At 48.3% G+C, this 13969-nt stretch overlaps 2 protein-coding genes across 8 annotated transcripts in view; both read left to right on the top strand.

Moving 5' to 3' along the window:
• Positions 1-889: 889 nt before the first annotated feature.
• DDT (D-dopachrome tautomerase) lies at positions 890-3366 on the top strand. Its single transcript, XM_003419132.4, has 3 exons — positions 890-1113; positions 1374-1549; positions 3115-3366. Exons 1-3 carry the CDS (start codon positions 1006-1008, stop codon positions 3185-3187), a joined length of 357 nt encoding a protein of 118 aa, XP_003419180.1. The 5' UTR covers positions 890-1005; the 3' UTR covers positions 3188-3366.
• A 2205-nt stretch (positions 3367-5571) lies between these two features.
• The window catches only part of CABIN1 (calcineurin binding protein 1), a 192771-nt gene continuing 184373 nt past the window's right edge, over positions 5572-13969 (top strand). For 3 of the 7 annotated variants that reach the window (XM_064272401.1, XM_064272406.1, XM_064272405.1), the window contains exon 1: positions 5572-5664. The gene's annotated coding sequence lies outside the window, so the exon portion shown is untranslated. Of the gene's footprint in view, positions 5665-5906; positions 5928-13969 lie in introns of those variants that run through there. The other 4 variants (XM_023559195.2, XM_064272403.1, XM_064272402.1 and 1 more) reach the window with 3 other exon arrangements.

Here is a 13969-nt window from a genome sequence, read left to right on the forward strand (position 1 = left end):
TAACCAGTATCTTCTCCAGGCTCCCCTCTGGGCCCCAGACTTTCGGTCTGTCCCTGCTGTCTCCCTTCAGGACTGTCACCACCAACCTGTCTTGTCTCTAGAACCTCTGACATCTGAGTCATCTAATAAAGAGTTAAGGGGATGGGGTCATGAATGCAGACAGAGCCTCTCCACCCACCTACCTTCCCGGAGGCTCCATGTATAGGTACAATCATATAAAATGTGATATGTAATTGAAACTGTTCACACAAAATTTCAGTGATGTTCTCAATCAAGTCAGGTTTGGAACACCAATGAAAGAACAAGAGAGAATCATGACATACCAACAGACATTGATGTTTTAAATCACACCTTTGGTTTTTCATTATAAAAATAAAGACTGATACATACCGCTGGGAGTGCAGTTGGGCCCCGGCACCCACCACCCTCCTCAGCCCTCCCGGCAGCCCGCCTGATGGAAGGTGGGCCACTCTGAGGATAGAGAGGCCACAGATGCAGATAGATGTCTGCAGGGGGGTGGGCGCAGTGAGTACCCAGGTCTCTTGATTAAGAGGAGTGCAGATTCCAATGTTTAACGTGAAGTCTGAATTTAAAATGGTAAACTCGTCTGAAAAAAATTTTTTTTTAACTCTTATGAAAGGGCCCTATAGGTGTGTGTGTGCTTTGCGGGGGCGGAATTCAGACTTCCACTCAAATATGGGTTAGGAACTGGATAGCCGCAGCGCCCCAAGGCCGAAGGACCTGCTGCGGGTGCGCGCTGAGGCGCCGCGGGCGGTGCCACGGCTCGGGACGCTGTTACGCAGCGGGTCAAGGCACTTCCGGAAATCGGAGCCCGTGCACGTGACAACTGTGGGCGCGGCCTGGGCGCAGCTTTCGTAGCCGTTCTGGGCTTGCTGCTCGGTCGATGAAAAGCGCCCCGTCACGCCCCGTTCTGCGACGCTCTGGAACGCCGAGCCGGACTCTCCGGGTTATCTCACAGTCGCGGCCGCGCACCCTCCAGCCGACATGCCGTTCGTGGAGCTGGACACGAATCTGCCAGCTGATCGCGTGCCCGCGGGGCTGGAGAAACGGCTCTGCGCGGCTACAGCCTCCATCCTGGGCAAACCCGAGGAGGTGAGCGTGGGCCGTGCCAGGCGGGGAGACTGCTGCCCCCCACCCCGTGTCCCCTCTCCTGCTCCCTTCGACGCTCGCCAGCCTACTCTAACCACCCGCGCCCTGGGACACCGGGTCCTCCCACGTCTGCCCAATGTCGCCCTTCCCAGCGATGACCCCGACATGACCCCCGAGGACTCCGGCCCGTCCCCCCAACCCAGGCCTCGCGCGTCTCCGCTCCCGTGCGCCCTGGGCTCAGGGGAGACTTGTGCCCCTCGCAGCGCGTGAACGTGACGGTGCGGCCCGGCCTGGCCATGACGGTAAACGGTTCCTCAGAGCCCTGTGCACAGCTGTTCGTGTCGTCCATCGGTGTAGTGGGCACTGCCGAGGAGAACCGCGGACACAGCGCCCAGTTCTTCGAGTTCCTTACCAAGGAGCTGCCCCTGGGCCAGGACCGGTGGGTAGTGGCGAGAGGGGGCTCTTTTTCCGAGGGCAGTGGTCCCACCTCAGGGCCTTTTTGTAACACTGGGGGAAAAAATACATTACTTGTCCTGCCCAAGATGGACACATCAGGGCCTCTGATACCCGGGGTGCTTTGACTCCTGGGGCTCCATGGTAGTGGGTCTGCCTGCAGAATGGCTGCCCAGTTGAATGCATTTCTGGCTCTGCAGTGGTCCCTGTGACACCTGGGCAAGGTGTGGCCTCTCAGCTCAGTATCTCCAGCTATGCATGGGAAGGTTTGCCCTCACTCACTTTCCAGGGACATTGTAAGGGTCATGCAGGATGGCCTGGATGCTGTACCTGCTTTGTCACATGGCAGGTAGGATGTTGTTAGCCATAGCCATTAATATCTACTTCCAGGTCTCTCTGCCTCTTAGAAAAGCCACAGTCTGGTTTTCTACAACTTTTTCAGGCTTGCAGGAGGAATTCTGGGTATGTCCTCAGACTGTGATCTTTGGACCTGTGGCCCAACCAGGTCCCAGGTGGAGGCTTCCAGAATGATCACAGGTCACAGAGTGGTGGAAAAAGCATTGGTTTGGGTGTCTGGAGACTTGAGTTCTGGGTTCAGCACAGCAGGGGGACCCCAGACAGACCTGGATATGAGCCACCTCTTCTGTAAATAGAAGGGGGTGGATTAAATGATTCTCCAAGAGACTCCTACAGTCCCCAAACCTGGGACTCTGTGACAGGGTTGAAATTTCTGCCTGAATGAAGAATATTTCCAGGCTAAGTCCATGCCTGTGAGGAACTAAGGGCAACAGAAACTTGAAAGGGCAGTCCAGAATCGAGCCTTTATTGGCCCAGGAAGGCTAGTAGGAATGGCTGCTCCTGGTAGGTGCTCAGACCTTGTCATCATGCTGTAATAATCCTAACTAACAATAGGTAATGGTTGAATGGTTGCCATGGGCCAGGTACTTTACATGTGTGATCTCATTTGATCATTACAAGCCTATTCGATGAGGAAGATACCTCCCGTTATGCAGATTTCACAGATGGGAAAACTGTGACCAAGTCTCCTGCGTTCCTGCCAGGCTATCCCAAGCCCTGGTGCTATTCACCAGGAATGTCCCATCATCTCTGTGATGGGCACATTCATTCACTCCACAGACATCAGTGGGGGCCACACGGTGCCTGACCTTGAGCCCAGGTTTGAGTAGAGGTGGCTGAGGTACTGTGTGTGCCCATAGGGGCTTGCAGTCTGGACGAGGGAGCATTGTGTCCTGAGCTACAGTCTTAAAGAGATGAGAGAGTGTGCAGTAACCACAGAGGATGCCAAGTCGAGGGTCTGTCCTGGGTGGGCAGTGCTAATGGGCAGCTGCCATCAGCCCAACAGCCTCACTGCTCCGTCCGGGGGTGGGGGGTGGGGGGGGTCATTACTAGGGTGAGGCAGGCGTGCAAAGTGCCTGGTGGGCTGAGGCTGGCAGGCCTGAAGCCCGTGGTGGGAGGTGCCTGGCAGAGGGTCTTGGAATTTGAAGTGTTAAGACAAGGAGCTGATGACATCTTTTTTTCCATCTTCTGAAGGATAATTATCCGCTTTTTCCCCCTGGAGCTCTGGCAGATTGGCAAGAAAGGGACAGTCATGACTTTCTTATGATTGGCACAGAGGGCATCCAGGGCATGTGAGCTGGCTGCCTCCTCCGAAGTGGCCTCCCAGCAGAGCGAAGGCCTGGTGGGTACCAGCTTCTGGCACCCCCTCACGCAGATATGCCTGTAACTTCACAGTCCTTTTCTTCCCCATACCAAATAAATGAACAGAGAGCTTCCTCCTTGAAACATGACTGCTTTACCTCCGTGCACCTGCCCCCCCCTCCCCCGACATTCTGGGCCTTCCTGGGCAGCAAACTTGCTTTATGGACAGGGGAATGTAGGGAGCCTGGGAGGTGGGATGTTTTCTCTTTTCAGAGTGACTGTGTTTCATGTACATCAGCTGCTCAAATCTGAGGGTGGCAGGCTTAGCCTCTGCAGGGCTGGTGGGGAGAGGCAGGCAGCTGGGCCAGCCTGTGTCTTCCTGCAGACTTTCCTGACCAGACGCACCTCTCCTCAGCCTGGGGTGGCCTGGGCAGTTCCCGGCCATACCACTGTGCCATATAGAGGAGCAGGGTGGGCTGGGGTTCAGGGACCTTCCCTCTGTTTCCGAGCACTACCTTCTCCCCTGACTCATTCCGAGGTACCTTGTAAAACCCATGTCCCAGATGTCAAACCTGGAAATGCAATCTCTGCCACTACAAACTGAGTGGTTCTCCACCCTGCCCTCCCCCCCAGTCTAAATACTGTATCATGTTTCCCCATTTCAGAAGGTAGATGGGCTGGGGATGGGAGTAGTCTTCATTTCAGTAGCTTCCCAGATGTTGGATGCAGAGTTTACATCTGTGACCACATGGACATGGGTGGGTACTGTATTTCCCTGCAGTTGAAGGTTTGATGATCCTTGTCTTCAGTGCACCAGTGAAATACCAAATTGAGATTTTCAGTTTACTCAGTTTACGTTGCTAGTTAATAAAGTTAGTTTCCAATGAAATATGCCAATGCTTCCTGTTTGTACCTAATTACCCTTTAGGGCTGTCTTAAAAGCTAGACCTTGGGAGTTCCCCTGGCTCCCTGCCTGACGTGTTTCTGCACTGATCCCTTCAGTCATTGTTGCATGGGTCTCCTGCTTCCTGGAGGGGTTGAGAGGATGTTAGTGGGTTGAATGTGAATGAATGACTGCATGTCCAAGGATAGGATTCAAACCAACCCTTCCAGGGACCAAATGCAGTAGTCTCCTATCTAGCCTCCCTGTCTTAAAATCTGCCATCCCTGTTGTAGTCAGGGTGATAAGTCATCAGCATGGCTGCCCCTCCCACCTCTCCAGCCTTGTTTCCACTTGTGGCCCAAGCTTTGCCTTCGGGTAGTACTACTTTACACAGTGGCCACAACAGTGGGCTCAAACATAACGATTGGAAGGGTGGCAGGATGGGACAGTGTTTTGTTCTGTTGTACAAAGGGTCACTATGAGTCAGAAGCAACTGGATGGCACCTAACCAATACTGTGCTGCATGAGGTTCCTGAATGATCCTCACCAACTACTCCCTCCTGCCACCCTCCCTGCCTTTTTCCAACTGTTTCACTCCCACTCATCTTTCAAGCTGTAACTCTGGGGTGGGAGCTACAACCAAAGCTGCCTGTTACCCATGCACCTTTGAAACCATCTGTTCATGTGTCTGTTCCCCACACCCCCTCCCTCCAAGGCTATAACCCTTCAAGGTTGGTGACTTATTTTGTACCTCCTGGCTTAATAATAAAGGGTATAACATTCATGTCTGTTTAAATCATCTTTGTTGGCCTTAAACAGCTATGAATTCAACCACAGTGTGAAGCCCTTCCCTGAAATACTATTATCAACTCCCAAGAGAGTGACCACGGTCAGTCCCAGACAATCGTCAAGAAACCCTTCAATGATGAAACCTTTTTTCCAGCTCTACAACGCTGTTCCTATCCCACCCCATGCTGGTCGTTTACCAGGTCTTGCTTTTTTCCTTTGTTTCAATACTTTAATGTACTTATGCCTCTGGGCTTCAGAGCCTTTTCGGGAGAGAAAACCCGTTGCCTTAGAGTTGATTCCGACTCATAGCGACCCTACTGACCGAGTAGAACTGCCTCCTCGTGTTTTCAAGGAATGGCTGGTGGATTCGAACTGCCGATGTTTTGGTAAGCAGCCAGCTCAACCACTGACTGCAACGTCAGTGACAATGCCCCTCCTGCGGTTCCCTCTAAAGTGTCTCCCCAGGTCGCACCTGTCCCAGGTAGTAACAATTACACACCTCGTCATTAATTGTCATTAAGCATTGAGCTCGGCACTTCACAAGCAGTGGGAGCCGTGGACCCACACAGGTTGGCACCGAGAATCCACCCAACGAACGAAGAAGCGGGAGGCCGCGCAGAGGGGCCTGGCGAGCGCAGACGGCGCGAGCGCCCTCGCTGATTGGCTAGCGGGGCCGGCGCCGGAGCCAATGGGGACGCTCCTTGTTGTCAGGCGCTCAGCCGGCGGACGCGGGGGTCGCGGCAGACGGGCCGTTGCCTTGGAGACACCCGGTGAGTTCGGGGAGGGCGAGTTTGGGGGCCTAGCGGGTGTGGAGGCGAGGCACTGCCAAGCTTGGGGCAGTGGCGCCGGCCGGAGGGGTGGCCTGCGGGGGACCGAGACCCGTGGGGACGCCCGGGCTCAGCGGAGAGCCCCCGTGCCACTGTCAGGGAAACCGAGGGCGGAGGGCGGAGCGGCGAGGCCGGACCTCCCTGCAGCTCCGCGGCCCTCATGGTCTGCGCGCCCTCCTAGGGGGCCGAGGACGGGCCCCGGCCTGGTGAGTGGTTCACAGAGACAGCAGCAGGAGGCACCACTGATACGGCGTCTGCCGGTGCAAAGCCGGGCGCCAGATCTTAACTCGCGTCCTTTCTCTTCACCTTTACAGAAGCCCTGTGAGACGAGTGCTGATATTAGGGCTACTTACAGGGGGAGAGGAAACCCTGGTGGCGTAGTGGTTAAGTGCTACAAGTGTTAACCAGGGGCTCCTTGGAAGCTCTATGGGACAGTTCTCTGTCCTGTAGGATCGCTGTGAGTTGGAATCGACTCGACGGCAACGGGTTTGGTTTTTTGGTTTTGACAGGGGGAGAGGGAGGTGAGGTGACTTGCCAAAGGTCACCTAGCTAACCTGTGGGTCAGCCCCGCTCCAGACTAAAAATCTTGACTATTTTGTGCTACATACTGCCTTCTAGGAGGTGGGACATGGGTAGAGCTCTCCTGATGCTCCCAGTGTGAGTACTGGTGGCTTTGGGGGATTTTGGTTACTGCGTCTGAAACTGAGACAGATTCAATACGGCTGAGGTTCCTTTTTTGTGACTTATAATGAATGTGTTGTTAGGTTGTTGTTACATGCCCTCCAGTTGTTTCTGACTCAGAGCGGCCTTATGTATGACAACGAAAAAGTCGTTGCTATGTTTGCGCCCATCGTTGCAGGCATCATGTCAGTCCATCTTCTGGAGGGTCTTCGTTTTTTTTGCTGACCCATAACTGGTTAGAACTAGAATATCCTTAGAATGGTCTGTTCAGGAGTCTGGCAATCTTTTGCTGTAAAGGGCCAGATAGTAAATATTTTAGGCTTTGCAGGCCATACTTGTCTCTGGTCTTGTAGTGTGAAGTCAAAGACAAAATTTTACTTACGAACACTAAAGTTGAATTTAATATAATCTTCATGGGTCACAAATCTTTTCAACTATTTAGAAACATGGAACCATTCTTCTGGGCTGTACAAAAACAGTCAACTGGTTAGTTTGTGGACCCCTGGTCTAGTCCAAAGCCTCACATGGTACAGGAAACTGGCACAGATAGTGGTGTCATATGCCATCTTAGTCGCACAGTCAGGTAGTAGTGCCACAACTAAGCTTAGGACCTAGACTTCCAAACTCCCAGGCCAGAGCATGCCAGGAAACACCACTGTCCTACCACTCTGGACCAGGGTGCCGAGATGCTCAAAGTGTATTGCTCGTATCGTGTCCTTAAGGCCATGGAAACTGGTGAAGCTAAACCTGTGACCGTGCAATTCTAGAAAATGTATCTGCTATACTGGGAATCTGAGAAATGAATGGATACTTTTTCGTCTTCATTAACCACTTTTTTTTTTAAAGATCTTTTTGGTGGGTTTCTGGAGTTTATGGTCCTGATCTTCATATTGCTTACTGATAATAAATACATGATCTAAAATTGTTATTTCTTTTTAAACTTTTAATTTTGAATTAAGTTTAGACCTACAGAAAAGTTGCAATAATAATACCAAGAGTTCTGTTATGCTCCTCATCCTTCTTCCACTACTGTTATATCTTACATGATCATTGTATGGTTATCAAGAGCAGGAAACTAACATTGGTACAGTAGTATTAATTTGCCTAGGCATGGACCAGTAACATGAAACTTGTCTCTAAAAATTGGAGGGAGCTGAGAGACTGAAGAAAGAGGCAGGCAACTCCAGGGTGGTAGTAAAGGAGTTCATTAGGGAGACTTACGTATGAGGCCAAGTCCTGGGTGGCCGCAGGACCAGAGCAGATCTTTGCACCCTGCAGTGGGAGGGCAGAGGTTTTATAGTAGTGGTAGACAATAGTGGCTGCATGCCAGGGACTTACATAAGAATGTAGTGGACTAGCAGACCACATGGGGGCACACATGTTTGGCTTCATAAAGCCTGTTTCCCCTTCAGTCTACCCATCAAGGCTGGCTCTTACAGTCTGGCGTGTTTCTTTCTTGAGCCGCACCCCCCTTTTGTGCTGTAGTACAAGATACCCTGTTCCTTCTTTTCTGGGAACAGATAGAGAAGCGGGGTAACGGCCAGCACTTGGCCGGCTAGGTAGCTCTAGCAAAAGCCTGTACCATTGGGGCCCGCCCATGAATGAGGGGCCTGCCCATCATTGTGAGATAATCTGGAAAGAAAGAGAGTCAACATTAACAATTCTCCCTTCCCCTATTACCCATGGCACTTGAGGTGAGGGTTGCCCAGGCATAGCCACCCAGGCTGTTTGCCCTAGTCTTGAGGCAGTGACCTCTGTGGGAACCCAGATTTTTTGTCAGGAACAATTGTATACAAAAGAAACACATTTCATAAAATAGACAGTTTGATCAAACATGGCACAAATGAGAAATGCCCTTGCAGGTAACTGCTGCATGGAGACCCCAGATTGCTTGTCTGAGATGCATAGTTCAGGCTGGGGTTGTCTCGTCCCCTCCCATCAGCCGATTAAGTGTGTGCATTGAAGTACTCGTTGCCCCTGTGGTTTGGGGGTGATGTAGAACATGAAGAGTTCATTCAAGAGCCAGTTGAAGACTATAGGATAAAAGTCGCTGGTATGATTTACCTGCCAAGAATGCTCTGGCCTCTTGGCTCAGGAATCTCTTTGCACAGGTTTTAGCCTTGGCCAGGGTCTTGTAGGCAGGTCAGCTTTTCTGTGCTGTCTGGCATTTTCTGATGACAGTGGCAGTCCATGCATGTAGGCCCAGTCTAGGATGGTGTGTGAATCTGCATGGACCATCCTTTCTTAAATCCAGGAGGTGCTCAGTTGCCTGTCTCGTTGCTCTGGAGCAGACAGTGCCTCAGCCTCTGCAGTCAGCTGGTTGTTCGTTGTTTTCCACTCTTAGCTTAGGGACTTTTCTGGTGACCATCCACATAAGTAATAAAAGCTTATCAGGAGCAGAACTGATTTTTTTGTCCAGATGTCTCATCTCCATAGGGGCTTGCTTTATTTGTCAGTTAGAGGGTTGTCAGTGGCCAGATTGAATGGCCAGGCTATTAGCTATAGCCCATGTCACAGTTTCTGTATGCCCCTCTAAAAACGGCCCTAACTGCGGCAATCCCCATCAGGACTTGGAGGCAAAAGTTTTCAAAGGTGTGCGTTAATATCATCAGTACATACAATAAGAATTTGTAGGGGCCCCAAAGGGACTTATCCATAGTCAGGCTTGGGCAAGTGTCTCAGTGATAGTGACCTCAAACTCAAAAGTTTTCCTCATTGGACTTTAATTATAACATAAGGCCTTTGGTCCTCCCTGGTGACAGAGGGACCTAGGCTTAATCCTCAGTCTTAATTATTTCTGAAAGAAGATCTAGGAAAAGTTGGCAGAGCCCTCAGTCATTTGTGGAGCCATGCCTTCACCATACCAAGTACAAGCATGGGTTCAGCCCAGTTGCCTGGTAACATGGAGATGGGTCCTCCTATTTTAGTTTTCCCCTTACTATTGCAGCTGTGGCTATGTTGCTCCTTGGTTATCTTGTCAGGGGCAGCTATCAGAGAGGGTCTCTTTAAGGTCGTTCAACACAAGCTATCTTGAAGGGCTTTTTAATTTTTTCCTGCTGTTTTAACTCTTGCTTTGGACTGGGTGTTACAGGGTGTTCTCAGTGCCAGGGACCTGCTTAACTCCAACTATCTTCAGTCCCATTCTTGGAGGGCTTTGGGCAGTGGCTAGGGGGTTGTTCCCTTAGCCCTTGAATCACCCATCTTTACAAACCTGCAGGTGAGCATTTCTGGTTGCTCATCCTGTTTGTCAGCGCCGATGCTCAGTGTGTCAATCATGCCCTCATGACTGCCACACATTCCTTTCCAATTGTAACTCTTTATGCAAAGCTCTTATGCAAGCTTCAGCAGCTAGCTGGGCTTTGGTGACCAGCTGGGATTTCCCCTCAAGAAAAGCATACGGACCAGGCTTCCCCACTGGAGGTTGCTGGCCAACCCGGGATTTCCCCCAAAGACACCTGACACCTATTGTCCATTTCCTCAGTCTCCTGGTTGGCTCACCAATTGTCCAGACATGGGCCAGTAATGTGAAACTTGTCTCCAAAAATGGAGGGTGCCGAGAGACTGAAGAAAGAAGCAGGCAACTCCAGGGTGATGGTAAAGGGTTTCATTAGGGAGAGTTACGTACAAGGCCAAGTCCAAGTCCGGGCTGCTGCAGGACCAGAACAGATCTCTGCACCCCTCAGTGGGAAGGCAGAAATTTTATAGTGGTGGTGGATGATAGTGGCTGCATGCCAGGTGCTTACATAAGAATGCAAGCTGTAGTGAACTAGCAAACCACATGGGGGCACCCGTGTTTGGCATCACAAAGCCCTTTTCCCCTTCAGTCTACCCACCAAGGCCGGCTCTTATAATCTGGCACGTTTTCTTTCCTGTACCCTGGTATGAGAGACCCTGCTGGGAAAGATATAGAACTGGGGTAGGCCTGGCGCCTTATGGTGCCTGTGCATATGCAAGAGACAAAGAAAGTTACGGTGTGCCCAGAACAGGGGGAAGGCTTCTCTGATAAGAAGGAGCTGGGAGAAAGAAGGCAACCCAGTTCCCAGCCTCTTTATCAGAGAATACTGGGCCCAAGGCCTTTACTTAGGCAGCCTGGTTGCGAGGCGTAGAGGCAGACCCATTCCTCCAACAAAACTATAGACCTAATTTGAATTTTACCAGTTTTTCCATGAATGTTCGTTTTTTTGTTTTTTTTTTTTTTATTCCAGGATCCTATCCAGGATCTCATGTTGCATTTAGTTATTTCTTCTTAGCCTCCTGTAGTCCCTAACAGTTCCTTGGTCTTTTCTTGTCTTTCTTGGTCTTAATAATTTTGAAGAGTACTGATCAGTTATTTTTTTCTAATGTCCCTCAGTTTGGGTTAGTCTGATGTTTTCTCATGACTGGAGTGAGGTTATGTGTTTTTGGCCAGAATAACCCAAACATGATGGTATGTCCTTCTTAGTGCGACATATTAAAGGGTTCATGATGTTGATATGTCTTACAACCTGTGATATTTATCTTGGTCACTTGGTTAAATTGTTGTCTGCCATGTTTCTGTAGTATAAGGTTGTATGTTTCCCTCTGTAGTTGTTATCTTGGGAGAGATACTTTGAGCGGGTACAAATTCTATTTTTCCACAAACTTATGGCTGCTAAGTTTAGCATCCATCTTGGATCTGTGCGCAACATTTATTGCTATGATGTTTGCCTAGTGGTGATTCTCTATTTCACTCTTTCCTTCTACATTCATTAACTGAAATTCTACTGTAAGGATGAGCTGTCCTGTCTCTCCTATTTATTTGATTATTTCTTCGTATCACTATGGACCATGGATCATTTTATTCTGTTAATCAAAATCCAGTATTATCATGTTTTATTTTGATGCTCAGTGTTCCAGCTTTGGCAGTTTAGAATCTCCTTCAGGTTGGTTTTTGTGTCCTTTCAAAAATGCTTCACTTCTTTTTTTTTTGACTACTTCCTTATTTTCTGTGGCACCACAAGTGTTCCAGGCTCATCTTATATTTTCCCTGCCTCAAACCTGGATTCAACCAATTCTCCAAGGAGCTCTGGTTCCTTTTATAGAAGAATTAAAAAAAAAAAAACCCCCACCAAACCCACTGCTGTCAAGTCGATTCTGACTTATAGCAACCCTATGGGACAGAGTAGAACTGCCCCATAGAGTTCCAAGGTTCTTTTCTACATGCCCGTCAGTGTGGTCGTTATTCATTTGTACCACAGTTAAGTTCCTTTGTTTCTGTTTATACGCAGTTTTGGTTGATTTAATTGTTTATTTTGGGAGTGTGCAGTACATGACTGTGGTTCCCAGAGTCAGAACTATACAGGAAGATGTATACAAAGCAGTGCCACTCCCTTCTTACTCCACCACCTCTTCCTGGTCTCACCTTCTTTTCACCACTTTTCTGCCCACCCCCTGTAGGTAGCCAATCTTCTTTAGTATCTGGTTTAATCCGTCCTGTAATTCCTTGGTGCAAATAAGCAGATATATGTGTATTTTCTTATATTCCTTCTTTATTAAAGGCCAGCATACTATAGATATTTGCGTTTGCTTTTTCACTTAACAGTATGTCTTGAAAATCGCCCCATATCTGTTCATAGAAGTCTTCCTCGTTCTTTTTTTTTAAACAGCTTTATTGAGATCTTATTAACATGTTGTTAGTTGCCATCAAGTTGATTCTATTCATGGTGACCCCATGTGTTAGAGAGTCGAACTGTTCTATTAGGGTTTTTAAGACTGACCTTTCAGAAGCAGATCACCAGGTCTATCTTCTGAGGCTCCTCTGGGTGGGTTCAAACCATTAACTTTTTAGCTAGTAGTTGAATGCTTAACAGTTTGCCCTACCAAACCACCCACTGCTGTCGAGTCGATTCCAACTCTTAGCCACCCTTTAGGACAGAGTAGAACCGCCCAATAGAATTTCCAAGGAGCGCCTAGTGGATTCGAACTGCTCACCTCTCGGTTAGCAGCCATAGCATTTAACCTCTACGCCACCCGGGTTTCCTGCCCTACGCAGGGACTCGCATAATTCACATACCATACCATTTTACCTGTTTAAAGTATACAGTTATTGCAGTGGTTTTTAGTGTAGTCATAGAGTTGTGGAAGCATCACCACAGTGTATTTTAGAACATTTTTATCATGTCAAAAAGAAACCCTGTACCTGTTAGCAGTTGCTTCTCATCCTCTCCTACCCCAGCTCCTGGCAGCCACTAATCTCCTTTCTATTATTGGTTTGCCTCTTCTGGACATTTCCTATAAATGGGATTGTACAATATGTGGTCTTTTGTGACTAGCTTTTTTGTTAATGTTTTCAAGATTTCTTCATGTTGTAGCATGTATCAGAACTTCATGCTACATATTTTTTATGGTTGAATAATATTCCACTTGTATGGATGTACCACATTTTATTTATCCATTCTAAAGTTGACGGACATTTGGATTGTTTCTATATTTTGGTTATTGTGGATAATATTGCTATGAACATTCTCTTATTAATTTTTACACCTGTATATTACTTCATTGTGTAGATGTACTATAATTTATTCCTCTACTTTCTTATTGATGGTCATTTAGGTTGTTTCCAAAAGCTTGTAATACATTTCATTACAAGCAGTGCTATGATAAATAATCCTGTGCATATGTATTTCCATATTGTTGGAAGTATATCTTTAGGATAGATTCCTAGAAGCAGAATTGCTGAGTTGAGAGTACATGTGTTTGAAAGTCTTTTCATGTTTGAGAGCCAGTTGTGTGTCTTTTTTTTGTGAATTGTCCATTCATATTTTTTTCGTATTTATCAAGTTTTTGGGTTTTTTCTATTATTTTTTTCTGAAAAAAAAAAATTTTGGAAAATTTCTATTGTGCTTTAAGTGCAAGTTTACAAATCAAGCCAGTCTGTCATACAAAAACTTATATACACCTTGCTATATATTCCTAGTTACTCTCCATCTAATGAGACAGCAAACTCCTTCCACTATTTTCGTGTCCATTTGTCCAGCTTCTGACCCCCTCTGCCCTCTCATCTCTTCTCTAGACAGGAGCTGCCGACATAGTCTCATGTGTCTCCTTGATCTAAGAAGCTCGCTCTTCACCAGTATCATTTTCTATCCCATAGTCCAGTCCTATCCCTGTCTGAAGAGTTGGCTTTGGGAATGGTTCCTGTCTTGGGCTTACAGAAGGTCTGGGGACCATGACCTCCAGGGTCCTTCTAGTCTCAGATCATTGAGGCTGATCTTTTTACAAGAATTTGGGGTCTGCATCCCACTCTTCTCCTGCTCCCCCTGGGGTTTTCTGTTGTGTTCCCTTTCAGGGCAGTCATCGATTGTAGCCAGGTACCATCTAGTTCTTCTGGTCTCAGGCTGATGTAGTCTCTGCTTTATCTGGCCCTTTCTGTCTCTTGGGCTCATAATTACCTTGTGTCTTTGGTGTTCTTCCTTCTCCTTTGATCCAGGTGGGTTCAGACCAATTGATGCATCTTAGATGGCTGCTTGCTAGCGTTTAAGACCCCAGACGCCACAATTGGATGCAGAATGTTTTCTTAATACATTTTATTTTGCCCATTGACTTAGAT

Source organism: Loxodonta africana, chromosome 19 (assembly GCF_030014295.1).
Source record: "Loxodonta africana isolate mLoxAfr1 chromosome 19, mLoxAfr1.hap2, whole genome shotgun sequence".
Taxonomy (NCBI): Eukaryota; Metazoa; Chordata; class Mammalia; order Proboscidea; family Elephantidae; genus Loxodonta; species Loxodonta africana.